Raw genomic sequence first — 14,403 nt, 5'->3', positions numbered from 1 at the left:
TATCCATGAATGATTCTTGAAAAGGGAACGAGAATGGAAACATATGGTTGTTGTGGATCTGTGGTTTCAAGCATGTAGACTGTCAGAGTAAGAAAGGCCGTTATTTACAATGCAGAACATTTACAGTGTCTTCTGCTTCTTTCTCAGTGAATTTGTGCATCGTTGGCGTACTGTAAAAGGGAAACTATCATAGTCCCAGATCTGGTTGTGCTGTACAGTATAGTCTACTTCAATGGTCGTTGAGTTAGCGGTACAACACAATCAGATCTGAGAGCAGACTCCAACGCTCCAGGCCTACTGTAGTGTTGTGTCGTGACTATCACTCACCACTCCAACGGGGAAGGCCAGCACAGCCATCATCCAGTCCCTCAGGCCAATGAGCTTCCTAAGCTGCCTGTCTTGCTCCTGGTTCTCACTGCCCTTGGTCAGCAGTCTGGACAGGTCTGTCAGCACACACACACCAAAGAAAACTGCCTGGATCACCTAGAGCAGGGAAGGCGAGGACAAAACGATGTGTTCTTAGAGATAAGAGCAGCCACAACAGATTACACAATAGTTAGACATTATCATGTCACTCTTTCTAAGCAGAATAGCTGATCCAGGAGTTGTGTCACGGGACAAAGAATTTTACAACACAATTTAAATCCGGAGAGGTGAACAGGAGATTATTTTGGGTCACAAAATCAGTAGAGTTCGTCATCTCTCAAGAGGACAGTAGCATTAAATATTAATATCACATTATATTCATGGGAAGCATATGAATCCCAAAAAGCATATCTATAAAACATTCATATGTATATCAAAAAGGAGTTCATTGAGGTGTCCTCTAAAACGCAACGCATATTTTGCCATACATACATTTAAATAAAATACATATTTTATATAGCAATAAAAATATATAACAACTGAACAATTACATGAACCTCATACTTTCGATGTCTATCCCCTTAAACTAGCATATGTCATTTTATGTGGGTCTATAAGCAGTCTGTGGCAGCGGTGGGGATTATTTTTGCATGAAATTAAGAGCTAGAGAACATAACAGGGTGTCTTTATCGCCACAGCAAAAACCCAACAGACTGGAAAGTGTGACTTTCATTCTCATTTAATTCAATGTTTCATTTCGGATTCCAGGGACCAGCATTATCTTTTCGGTCCAAAAATTGCGTTGCAGAACTTGGTTCTAGGACAGGGTAGTGCCCAGCAACAGCATCAGTGTGACACCTAGCTAACACACAAGACAGCTGTTTCATTTCTCAGGCGTTTTCGCAGCCTTTATATCTTTGACTTCGTTTTTTTGCCTTTGTAAGCAGCAGGTTTAGCCTGAGGCTATGCAAAAAACGAATGCCTTCCAGGTTCTTTTTCACTTATCTCAAATGCATGGGGTTTGGAAAACAGAGCTCTCACAGGGAATGAATGCCAAAATCTAAGCATAAAACCCTTTAATATTTCTACAGGCTCTTTCCCTGCCCTGTATTGCAGGCACTTAGGAGCAACTACAATCATTCCTGGACTGGAGCTCAGGTTATAAAGTGTTGCTCCACACAACTCAAATGTCTGCAGCAGGGAGAGTGGAGCACAGAGGGAGTCTGGGAAGGAGAATATGGAAGCTGCATGAACAAGAGAGATACAGAACCAGTTTAGAAGTTTAACAGCTATAGGAGTGATGATGTACATACTACAGCATAATGTAATTACAAGACAGACCATATCCAACATGTATTGCCCTATATAGACTAATGGGAAGCAATGTAATGTCTAGGAACCTAATTACCTCCACAGTTAGCAAAGGCTGACAAGAGAGTAGAGTAATGCATCATGTCTTACTTAGCAAAGACATTAGGCACTGTCCTACACTCCCCCTAGCCCTCTTTACATGTGCTGTGTAGTGTGCTGGCCAGGTGCAGAGAGGGCCTTAATAAGTACTGGGTGGTCTAGGGAAGGGGACAGTATGTAAAGCCAGACATAATATCTCTCTGTCCACACCTGCCCCCTCTGGGCATCACCTGACACTCTGTGGCAGAGAGGATCTGCACTCTGGCACTACAGCTATGCCACTTATATAATGTGTGTGTGTGTGTGTGTGTGTGTGTGTGTGTGTGTGTGTGTGTGTGTGTCTGACATAAAACAGATGACACATGCTCTATATGGTCACTTATTTGGCTTAAAGGCTCTGTGCAGCTGTCTTTATCACACAATCAAATAATTTTCTGTGTAACAATTAAGTACCTTACTGTAATAGTTTTTCAATAAAATCGTCAAAAAGAAAGAGTTTTGCCTAGGGGCATTATAACCTGAAAACTAGCTGTTATTGGCTGAGAGGTTTGGAACGCTCTTTGTTATTTTACCTTGTTATTTTAGCTTGTATACTGTTGTTTAGGGCAGCTCTCATTGTTTAATTTTACTGTGAAGCCCCTAGTCCTGCTCAACATGCCTCAGATAGCCCCCTTGTCCCACCCCCCACACATGCGGAGACCGCACCTAGCATAACTGGCGCCTCCAGAGATGCAACCTCTCTCATTGTCACTCAATGCCTAGGTTTACCCCCACTGTACTCGCACCCTACCATACCCTTGTCTGTACACTATGCCCTGAATCTATCCTACCACACCCAGAAATCTGCTCCTTTTATTCTCTGTTCCGAACGCACTAGACGACCAGTTCTTATAGCCTTTAGCCGTACCCTCATCCTACTCCTCCTCTGTTCCTCTGGTGATGTAGAGGTTAACCCAGGCCCTGTGTGTCTCCAAGAGGTCTCATTTGTTGACTTCTGCAACCGTAAAAGCCTTTGATTCATGCATGTTAACATCACAAGCCTCCTCCCTAAGTTTGCTTTATTCACTGCTTTAGCACACTTCGCCAACCCTGATGTCCTAGCCGTGTCTGAATCCTGGTTTAGGAAGGCTACCAACAATTCTGAAATGTCCATCCCCAATTACAACATTTTCCATCAAGACATAACTGCTAAAGGGGGCAGAATTGTTATCTACTGTAGAGATAGACTGTAGCGTTCTGTCATACTATCCAGGTCTATGCCAAAACAGTTTGAGCTTCTACTTTTAAAGATCCATCTCTCCAGAAATAAGTCCCTCACTGTTGACGCTTGTTATAGACCCCCCTCAGCTCCCAGCTGTGCCCTGGACACCATATGTGAATTGATTGCCCCCCATCTATTGTCAGAGTTCGCACTGCTAGGTGACCTAAATTGGGATATGCTTAACACCCCGGCTGTCCTACAATCTAAGCTAGATGCCCTCAATTTCACACAAATTATCAAGGAACCTACCAGGTACAATCCCAAATCTGTAAACATGGGCACCCTCAGATATAATCCTGACCAATTTGCACTCTAAATACACCTCTGCTGTTTTCAACCAGGAACTCAGCGATCACTGCCTCATTGCCTGCGTCCGTTATGGGTCCGCTGTCAAACGACCACCCCTCATCACTGTCAAACGCTCCCTAAAACACTTCTGCGAGCAGGCCTTTCTAATCAACCTGGCCCGGGTATCCTGGAGGGATATTAACCTCATCCCATCAGTAGAGGATGCCTGTTTGTTCTTTAAAAGTGCTTTCCTCAACATCTTAAATAAGCATGCCCCTTTCAAAAAATGTAGAACTAAGAACAGATATAGCCCTTGGCTCACTCCAGACTTGACTGCCCTTGACCAGCACAAAAACACCCTATGGCGTACTGCACTAGCATTGAATAGTCCCCGCGATATGCAACTTTCAGTGAAGTCAGGAACCAATACACACACTCAGTTAGGAAAGCAAAGGCTAGCTTTTTCAAACAGAAATTTGCATGTTGCAGCACTAATTGCCAAAAGTTTTGGGACACTGTAAAGTCCATGGAGTATAAGAGTACCTCCTCCCAACTGCACACTGCACTGAGACCAGGCAAAACTGTCACCACTGATAAATCCACGATAATCTAGAATTTCAATGAGCATTCCTCTACGGATGGCCATGCTTTCCACCTGGCTACCCCAACCCCGGCCAACAGCTCTGCACCACCAGCAGCAACTGGCCCAAGCCCCCCCCCCCCACTTCTCCTTCACCCAGATCCAGACAGCTGGTGTTCTGAAAGAGCTGCAAAATCTGGATCCCTACAAATCAGCTGGGCTAGACAATCTGGACCCTCTTTTCCTAAAATTATCCGCTGCCATTGTTGCAACCCCTATTACTAGTCTGTTCAACCTCTCTTTCATATCATCTGAGATTCCTAAAGATTGGAAAGCGGCCGCTGTCATCCCCCTCTTCAAAGGGGAAGACACTCTAGACACAAACTGTTACAGACCCATATCCATCCTGCCCTGCCTTTCTAAAGTCTTCAAAAACCAAGTGAACAAACAGATCACCGACCATTTCGAATCGCGACCAGTTTGACTCTTTTCTCTGTATATATCAATGATGTCGCTCTTGCTGCGGGTGATTCTCTGATCCACCTCTATGCAGATGACACCATTCTGTATACGTCTGGCCCTTCTTTGGACACTGTGTTAACAAACCTCCAAACGAGCTTCAAAGCCATACAACACTCCTTCCATGGCCTCCAACTGCTCTTAAATGCTATTAAAACTAAATGCATGCTCTTCAACCGATCGCTGCACGCACCCGCACACCCGACTAGCATCACTACTCTGGACTGTTCTGACTTAGAATATGTGGACAACTACAAATACCTAGGTGTCTGGCTAGACTGTAAGCTCTCCTTCCAGACTCACATTAAGCATCTCCAATCCAAAGTTAAATCTAGAATCGGCTTCCTATTTTTGCAAACAAAGCCTCCTTCACTCATGCTGCCAAACATACCCTCGTAAAATTTACTATCCTACCGATCCTTGACTTCGGCGATGTCATTTACAAAATAGCCTCCAACACTCTACTCAGCAAATTGGATGCAGTCTATCACAGTGCCATCCGTTTTGTAACCAAAGAACCATATACTACATGTATGCTCTCGTTGGCTGGTCCTTGCTACATATTCGTCGACAAACCCACTGGCTCCAGGTCATCTATAAGTCTTTGCTAGGTACACTGGTCACCATAGTAACACCCAACCATAGCACACGCTCCGTCCGGTATATTTCACTGGTCATTCCCAAAGCCAACACCTTCAACACCGCCTTTCCCTCCAGTTCACTGAAGTTTTAGACTTATATCTCCCTCACTAACTTTAAGCGTCAGCTGTCAGAGCAGCTTACCGATCGCGGCTGCTGTACACAGTCCATCTGTAAATAGCCCATCCAACCAACTACCTACCTCATCCCCTCATTTTCTGCTCTTTTGCACACCGGTATTTCTACTTGCACATTCTCATCAGCACATGTATCACTCCAGTGTAAATTGCTAATTTGTAATTACTTTGCCACTATTGGCCAATTTATTGCCTTACCTCCTTACTTCATTTGCACACACCGTATACAATATTCTATTGTTATTGACTGTACTTTTGTTTATCCCATGTGTTTTGTCGCACTGCTTTGCTTTATTTTGGCCAGGTTGCAGTTGTAAACCTGAACTTGTTCTCAACTGGCCTACCTGGTAAGGTAGGTGAAATAAAAGGTGAAATAAAAAATATACATTTTGGCAAGTCAAAACTCTGCCCATGTAAAACCCGCTGATTAGAAGGTCCTGTGTAAATTGTATTTTCAAACAGCAACTATCTGGAAATAACTCTGATCACATTTATTCACACTTTCACAGTGTTTGTTTTTGAACAATATGATACAAAACACAGGAAAAACTAAATTGTTACTGCATTGGGCCTTTAAAACTGATTAATTTAACTAACAACTTGGAAGTGAGAGAACATTTTAAACCAAAAGTATGACTCAGTTTCATAATCTGTCTGCTAGGTGCCTCAGTTTTTATCCGAAGAGGCACTATGCTAAACCACAACAAAACTTTTCAGATCATATGACTTGACTCCAAGCACAGGGGTTAGACGTTTTGTTCTGCCTATTGATTCATGTGGACAAAAGCCAGATCTCACTGGTGGTATCAACCCACTGGACAGCCCTGTGTTCTGCTCCTCATGTATCCCCGATGGAAACCCACATCTGAACTCCACACTCAATAATGAATGACTGAGACCCAATGAAAACATATCTACAGGCTAAAATCACAGCTAGGCAGCCAAGGTCCTAAACCAAGTGAAGTGTAACAGAATTAGTGTAGACAGACAGAGGCGTGGAGGTTAGGCCTGGCTTACCGTGGCTGGTTTCTAGTTTTCCACTAGACTTCTATCCCATTCGCCCTGAGTAAGGTCTGATTCTAAAGCCTGCGAGCGAGTAGCATCTTTTGCTGTGATAATATTGTCTGTTCTAATAATAACTGCTTCATATAGCAACACTTAATCATGATGATGACGTATAGAATAAAACGAAACCAGTTATTCAAAAGGCCTAGCTGTTTCATGTCAAACTCAACCCATATCAACCTCACATCGTGTTACCTTCATTTCTTGTGCCCCTATTTGTGTGAGCTAAAGCAGAGCAAACTACCCACTACCAGTGTCCCACTGGGCAAAAAAACTGGTTGAATCAATGTTGTTTTCACGTCATTTCAAAATAATACAATCAATATGATGAGGTTGAATCAACACAGAAAACTGTTTGGATTTGCGAAGAATCATCAAAGTAAGGGAAACGTTATTTTCTTCACCCAACTTTTAACCTAAATCCAATGACATGGTGACACTTTCTATTGATTTCATGTTGAATACAGATTAGTTTACAAATCAACCAAATGTAAATCAAAACTAGATGTTGAACTGAAATCTGTTCACAGTGGGGTGTGAGTAGCAGTGGTGTAAAGTACTTAAGTAAAAATACTTTAAAGTACTACTTAAATAGTTTTTTGGGGTATCTGTACTTTACTTTACTATTTATATTTTTGACAACTTTTACTTTTACTTCACTACATTCCTAAAGAAAATTATGTACTTTTTACTCCATACATTTTCCCTGACACCCAAAAGTACTCGTTACATTTGGAATGCTTAGCAGGACAGGAAAATGGTCCTTTCACGCACTTATCAAGAGAACATCCCTGGTCATCCCTACTGCCTCTGATCTGGCGGACTCACTAAACACACATGCTTCGTTTGTAAATGATGTGAGTGAGTGTTGGAGTGTGCCCCTGGCTATCCATGAATCACAAAAACAAGAAAATGGTGATGTCTGGTTTGCTTAATATAAGGAATTTTAAATTATTCATATTTTTACTTTTGACACTTAAGTATATTTTAGCAATTACATTTACTTTTGATGCTTAAGTATATTTAAAACCAAATACTTTTAGAATTTTACTCAAGTAGTATTTTACTGGGTGACTTTCACTTTTACTTGAGTCATTTTCTATTAAAGTATCTTTACTTTTACTCAAGTATAATAATTGGGTACTTTTTCCACCACTGGGGAGTAGCTACACGCTTTGATTCCTGAGAAAAATAAAACTAATAAGCAGAAGAATGAGAGAATCCGTCATAAGTAGTAGGACATTGCACATTTTCATTACAGTAAATTGGGAGCTAAATCTAAGTACTATTCCTGGGGTTGGCATATTCACGTCACATTGGCGTTTTTATCATCACGGCAGTAATTCATCATGACTAAAGACAATCATGACTAAATAGTAAACACACACATGCACAAACATGCGCATGCACGCGCGACACACAAACTTTGTTGTCAGGATTTATATGATCGGCTTAAACTAGATGTTGTAATGCACAATAACAAAACATGTTTATTGCTGTTATTGCATTTAGCGCCATTGCCATAAAAATAGTAGTAAAATGGCTCAGCAGTGGGCTTCTAATGTGGAAAACATGAGTCATCTGTTGAAAAACTGACAGAACATCAGGATCTAAATATATATGTGTGTGTGTGTGTGTGTGTGTGCGTGCGTGTGCATGTACATATACTTATAGAGTAAGCAAAATGTGAAAATGTATTTCAGAAAACAAGAGTGCAACTATTCCTAGAAAAAAGAAGAGCAAATCACAGACAGTGAGATAAAGAAAACATCCTGGGTGTTTTCATAGAAGGTTTTTTACTATCCAAACAACGTTCTCTTAAAATAAAGGCTGTGTGATCTAACAGGGGAATCATTTGAGCTCAGGATGTCGTTATCCTAATCACATCATCTCGGGTACCCACGGGCCACGGATGGTTCCTTAATAATTGTGATTCATGTGATTCCAATGTTGCAACAAAAAAAGGCAACTGACTTGCGCGCATCAGCAGCCGAGAAGAGGGGGAGCCTTTTTAGTGGGTGTGAGCTTTTAATGACCGTAACACTTGCCCAAAAAATTGAGGAGTCTGTACAGCGCTGGAAGAAACAAAACATATTGTAGCTGACAGCCTAATAACACAGCAGGCCCGTTTCGCAACTGAGGGTGGGCGGTATCAACAACTGGAGGTAGGACACTGACTGTAGCATATCATACCATGACGTGCTAGCATTTCTGAATGACCAGGCTTCGGTCTAGAGAACAATATTACACTTACCAGGTCTATGAATGTTAAAAACTTCCAGCTCCCGCCATATGTTTGATGCGCGGGCATGTCAATTGCTTTATAATTGCAGAGGATGGAGAAATAGGACAGGAGAATGGCTACCCTTAGCACCTGAGATGGGATGAGCGCCATGTTTTTTCTCCGTGTCCTTGTCTCGTCTCCTGCTATATCCTCCTGTCAGATTGATGCTGCGGGTCTCGCACAGTGCAGGGGGGTCGTTGCCTCGGAGAAGGGAATCAGACAGAGGAGGTTGCGTACGAGATGTGAACGTGAGGAAAGGGATGAGGAGGAGGGGTGTTGCCATAGAAACAGAACGCAGCCTCTCCAAGACGAGGAGGAGCAGACCACTATGTGATGCTCTGCATACATACAGAGGCTCCTTCAATTATGTCTTTATAGTCTGGTCAATGGTTTTGGCTAGTCTAGTGTAACAGATGTGAAACGGCTAGCTTAGTTAGCGGTGGGGAGCACTGAATAGCCTTTCAATCGGTGACGTCACTTGCTCTGAGACCTTGAAGTAGTTGTTCCCCTTGCTCTGCAAGGGCCGCGGCTTTTGTGGAGCGATGGGTAACGATGCTTCGTGGGTGACTGTTGTTGATGTGTGCAGAGGGTCCCAGGTTCGCGTCCGGGTATGGGCGAGGGGACGGTCTAAACTGTATAATAGTGGAATAATGCTAATGTATTCACATTGCATCTTTGCACATGCATATAGTTCAAATGTGCTCAACAATTTATTGTAACTAAATATGTATATAGATTTTTCACTTGGGTGCTTTAAAACAATAAAAAATGGCAACACAAAATTAACATTGTGTTCTTCCTTCTGACATACTTACATTCTGTTTCAGGATAGAGGCAGTTACAGAGGTTTGTTGCTCCAGCCGAGACTTTCTGATATGTTATAATTAACTGCCTTTGGCAGGTAGCTTACTATTACTAGAAGCGTTTTACAACTCTACAATGGTCTCTAGGACACAAGGCCAACTGATGGTGCTTAGATTATATCTGTTTACTACTTTATTGGCAGTCTTCAGGATCCCAAGGCTGTTATAAGTTAGATATTGTGTTATTAATTCCGTCACTGGGTTTTCATATTTTATTGATCCCGTAAAAGTACAGTACTTTAACCAAAGCAAAGCACCACTAGGGGACTGAGGGCATGACCAGAAGAACATCAAAGTGTTGCGTGACTCTTCAGAGCTAAGAGAATAGGCCTGGGAAATAAGAGGGCATCAAGCGCATCAGATCAGACACCATTCCGGAACAGAAAAACACCTAGGTTTTTCCCACTGACACATTGACTGCTTCACACAGTATTACCGTAATCTATAATTGCCAGCTCCAGTCTCAAAGCTTTTTGAGAGATGTCAGGCAGCGGCAGACTAACTCTCCCCCCTGTTAAAATCAGTATTAAGTTACGATAAGGCAGCTACAGAGGTTTATTCTATAAAAATCCCTCGCTAGAGACAGACAAATGGTTTCCAATCCCAGCTATTAAGAGGATAGAGAACTGGGGATTACAGCTTCTGGCCTCGGTCCCCCCCAAAGTCAGCACAAGATTGGAAGGCTGACTTGGGCAGGCAGGCAGAGATGGTATGGATGGATGGCCTATCCTGGTATAACCCTGGTGAGAGGCTTTGTGGGTCTGAATATGAGTCCTGCCTCATTCGGTAACACAAAAGCTCCCAACTACCATAAATGCATAATTTCGACATTTTGGATCTAATACACTGAGTTACTAAAACATTCTGTCAGGAACATTCACTTCATGTAGAGTGCAGAAAACTCAATTGTTCTGCAAGTGTTCTTGGCCTGCTGCAGAGTTGCAGGGGTCTGCTGGAGTGCATGCGCTGGCTTTTGACGGTTTGTGGTTAGCCGTGGGGTGTTTGCTTGAGAGTTTCCAGTGTCACCGCCTGCTTTAAAGTAGAGGAGCTGATTCGCAGCTAGCTATTGCACACTCATCCAGTTTGCTCTGCACTCTCAGTGCACTCGGTGGATACAGCCGAAATCGTCCCTCTTCTCACTGGGATGTATTGGCTAGCGAGAGGCTTCTGTGCTGGGTGAACACAGCATGGGCTCCGTCTCATGTTTGGATATGATCTAGGAGTATAACCATTGGCATGTTAAAGCAGTGGAACAGTTTTGAGTATTGTTTTATGGCGGGCCTATAAAGGCCAGTAGTTGTGGGTTTAGCACTCCAGACTCTGTCTATCACATCCACATACCGTGGCCTTTCTTTCTCTGTTCTTCCTCTTTGAATATGTCGTTCATTCTATGTTGACTGTAGATACCCAACACACTACAAGAACCAGACTGGGATTACGCCATAGATGTTGTGCAGCCTAAATGTGGCTGTCACAAATTCCCATCAGGTTAACTAGGGAATTTCAGTCCTTAATCCACTCGACATCTGTCCTCATCCAAGCATCCGTCTTTAATGACTCCCCCTCGCCTCAGATAAATCTCCACAAACAACACACGAGAGGATGTCCATCTCATCCAAGTCATCTTTCATTATCCCCCACTAGCTGAGCTGTGTAGGAAAGGTCGGGCTAATCCTCTGGCAGCCAGGGCAAGGCTGTGTCTTGACTGGCGCTACACAGGACATAAACCCTCACTCACCTCTCCTCTCCTCACCTTTCGCTATGGCCCCATAGATTTCAATACAGCATGCAAGTGACTTAGCTCTCTCTCTCTCTTTCTCTGTGTGAGCTGGCTGGCTGGCTAGCTAGCTGGCACATCATGTCAAGGGCCTAAAAATAGGCCTCCAAGCCTCATTAAGGCCCTAAGTTTGTTTGCCTCGGTATAATGCCCATGCACAAACGCTGGCATCCATTGGCCCGGGTGTTTGTGTCTGTTTGCAAACATCAAAGTCTGGCCAATCAATCTAATGAGGAGAACGAGGACACACATCTGTTCTCTCGTGCCTGTCTTTTACCTCCATCCCAATTTTTGTAATTAGACGTCCCCATGGTAAACCACTGCTTTAATCCAGATTGGTAATGATAAATAAATATTTATTTATCTATTTAGTCGGGGGCAAATGCTTCCAGCTTTAAACAGGGTTGGTTTACATAATAACAGCCCCCCTCCCCCCCCCCCCTCCCCCCCCCCCCCACCCCCAGACAGTTTGATGAGGAAACATGGCCGATAAATGAGTCCTTTAAGTGTAGTGGCTATAGCCCAGCCCAATGTGGAACATCTTCCATGTGCATACGCTGCACGCTTGGTTGGTTTATTACTGCGTTACAATCCTGAAGGAGGGTGAGTGTTTTTCTTTGGTTGGTTTATTACTGCGTTACAATCCTGAAGGAGGGTGAGTGTTTTTCTTTGGTTGGTTTATTACTGCGTTACAATCCTGAAGGAGGGTGAGTGTTTTTCTTTGGTTGGTTTATTACTGCGTTACAATCCTGAAGGAGGGTGAGTGTTTTTCTTTGGTTGGTTTATTACTGCGTTACAATCCTGAAGGAGGGTGAGTGTTTTTCTTTGGTTGGTTTATTACTGCGTTACAATCCTGAAGGAGGGTGAGTGTTTTTCTTTGGTTGGTTTATTACTGCGTTACAATCCTGAAGGAGGGTGAGTGTTTTTCTTTGGTTGGTTTATTACTGCGTTACAATCCTGAAGGAGGGTGAGTGTTTTTCTTTGGTTGGTTTATTACTGCGTTACAATCCTGAAGGAGGGTGAGTGTTTTTCTTTGGTTGGTTTATTACTGCGTTACAATCCTGAAGGAGGGTGAGTGTTTTTCTTTGGTTGGTTTATTACTGCGTTACAATCCTGAAGGAGGGTGAGTGTTTTTCTTTGGTTGGTTTATTACTGCGTTACAATCCTGAAGGAGGGTGAGTGTTTTTCTTTGGTTGGTTTATTACTGCGTTACAATCCTGAAGGAGGGTGAGTGTTTTTCTTTGGTTGGTTTATTACTGCGTTACAATCCTGAAGGAGGGTGAGTGTTTTTCTTTGGTTGGTTTATTACTGCGTTACAATCCTGAAGGAGGGTGAGTGTTTTTCTTTGGTTGGTTTATTACTGCGTTACAATCCTGAAGGAGGGTGAGTGTTTTTCGATTTTGAAACGGATGATGGTTTTTATGGTTTTAGCCTTTGACTTTGATCATGGCTTTCATGTTTGTCTGTATTTTGCACCCAAGTGAAATTAATTAGTATCACTAACCTTGTGGGGGGTAGGATTAGTGATAAAGAGCACTGCCAAGGGTCTCCCTGCCTGCCTCATGTGTTCTGATTAGAATGGATCATTTGATGAGATAAAGATGTCATGAGACGCACGGCAGAGCAGAACGCTAATTGTCCCCAAGCCTCTGACTGGCCTGAATGGGAGTGTTGCATGTTGCACCTACTTCTGTCTGCTTTCAGCATCATCCTGATGACAGTGTTTAAAGGATGTCGTTTCTGAATAAAGCTCACTGTATCATATTCCTGGACCCATGGCCATGCCAAAATGTCCACGTTTAGTTGATTTCTTTATAGGCTGACACCAGAGGAGAGGGGCCTCAGCCATGCACCTGTTGTGAGGAACGGAGCGAGGCATTGACAGAGGAGCGTGTCTATACCCTTGGATTTTGATGGAGAGGTGTGAAAAGGCCGGAGGCTGCCAATAGGAAGGTAAACACGTGTGTTTGTGCAGGAGAATGGCTGATTACGCAAGAGCGCCACAAAAAGAAAGTGTAGCTTGCACAAACACCAGGCTGTAAAAGCTTCAGAGACAAACAAAGGTGGCATGGAATGGGCCACAAAGGGACACTGACAGGTGAGGGTTGAATGGAAATAGCATTCTCATAACCTGCCTGTTACATCAAACCTTCTGTGGTGTCTGTATAAGGACAGAACCTTATCTTTTACCTAGCGGAGCTGGACTGTGCTGGCTCTCTGTCTGTTCAATTACTGGGCTACTAGTATGGCCTCTCCTTATTATTTACACGACAAAGTTCATAATAAAACAGGGATTTGTCCAAATGGAAAGAGCAATCACTTTGTGGAAAATATTATTCACAGCGACCGGGTGATATTAATATAGAAAATATGTATTTTGTCTGTCAGGGCTATCCCTCCACAACCACAGTAGGACATTACAGCCCATTTACCAATCCCATCTGGATAATAAACAGAGAGATCTCATTAGCTAAAAGTATACTGGCCGCTGTTGCCGGTTATGAGCTGCCGTTCTTGCCATCAGGAAGGGTCGTCTGCAGTGCACACAATTTTACTACGCATAGATTAAAACAATTTCATTTGTCCAGCTCCTGCCTGAGCTCAGGGAAAATATATGACTGTGCTGAAAGGTATAGAGATTAAACTGGCATGTCACTGTGTCTCAGCTATATGCCAGCAAGCTTAATCACCACCTGTAAAACATCTCAGCCTGGAATTGGTTCTGCTCAGTCTGCAATTAACATTGTCTTTGGAAGTGACTTTAAAGCCTTGCAGTATCATGCTTTACATGCTCACTGAGAGGATTGCAACGATGGGTGCCATGTTCAATTATTTTGTCTAGACTAAATCACGTAAATGATCTAAGAGGGTCCTATTGCCTAGACTGTTCTGATTTCACAGCAGCCACGTTGAAGCTTGTGTATCATGTGAGAAGAGATCAGCTTGTTTAAACCAGATATGAGAAAATGTCATATTCACACTGTTGAATATTACAGATAGACCGATACCTATAGATCTGAAGGGGGTTTAACACAGTGTAGTGGCAGACTAGAATAAACACTATGTAGAATAAACTCTTAGAATAAACTCTATGTATTGTAGATGAAGGTTAAACAATCCTAAATGGAAGGGATGGGAACTCCGGCATGGGACTATGTGACAGGAAAGAGAAATCATAACGGGATCAGTGGCTGTGTCCTGTAATTTGGAGAAT

At 42.9% G+C, this 14,403-nt stretch overlaps 1 protein-coding gene across 1 annotated transcript in view; it reads right to left on the bottom strand.

The window, feature by feature from the left end:
* aig1 (androgen induced 1) overlaps window positions 1-9,131 on the bottom strand; it is a 65,857-nt gene extending 56,726 nt beyond the window's left edge. The window contains exons 1-2 of the mRNA XM_021611994.3: window positions 8,520-9,131; window positions 328-483 (exon numbers count right to left, since the gene is read on the bottom strand). Coding sequence (XP_021467669.2) covers window positions 328-483; window positions 8,520-8,660 — 297 coding nt within the window. The 5' untranslated portion in view covers window positions 8,661-9,131. The remainder of the gene's footprint in view (window positions 1-327; window positions 484-8,519) is intronic.
* Window positions 9,132-14,403: the final 5,272 nt, after the last annotated feature.

This window comes from Oncorhynchus mykiss, chromosome 8, assembly GCF_057628025.1.
Source record: "Oncorhynchus mykiss isolate SJ-2025 chromosome 8, ASM5762802v1, whole genome shotgun sequence".
Taxonomy (NCBI): Eukaryota; Metazoa; Chordata; class Actinopteri; order Salmoniformes; family Salmonidae; genus Oncorhynchus; species Oncorhynchus mykiss.
This window is presented reverse-complemented; position numbering and strand designations above follow the sequence as displayed.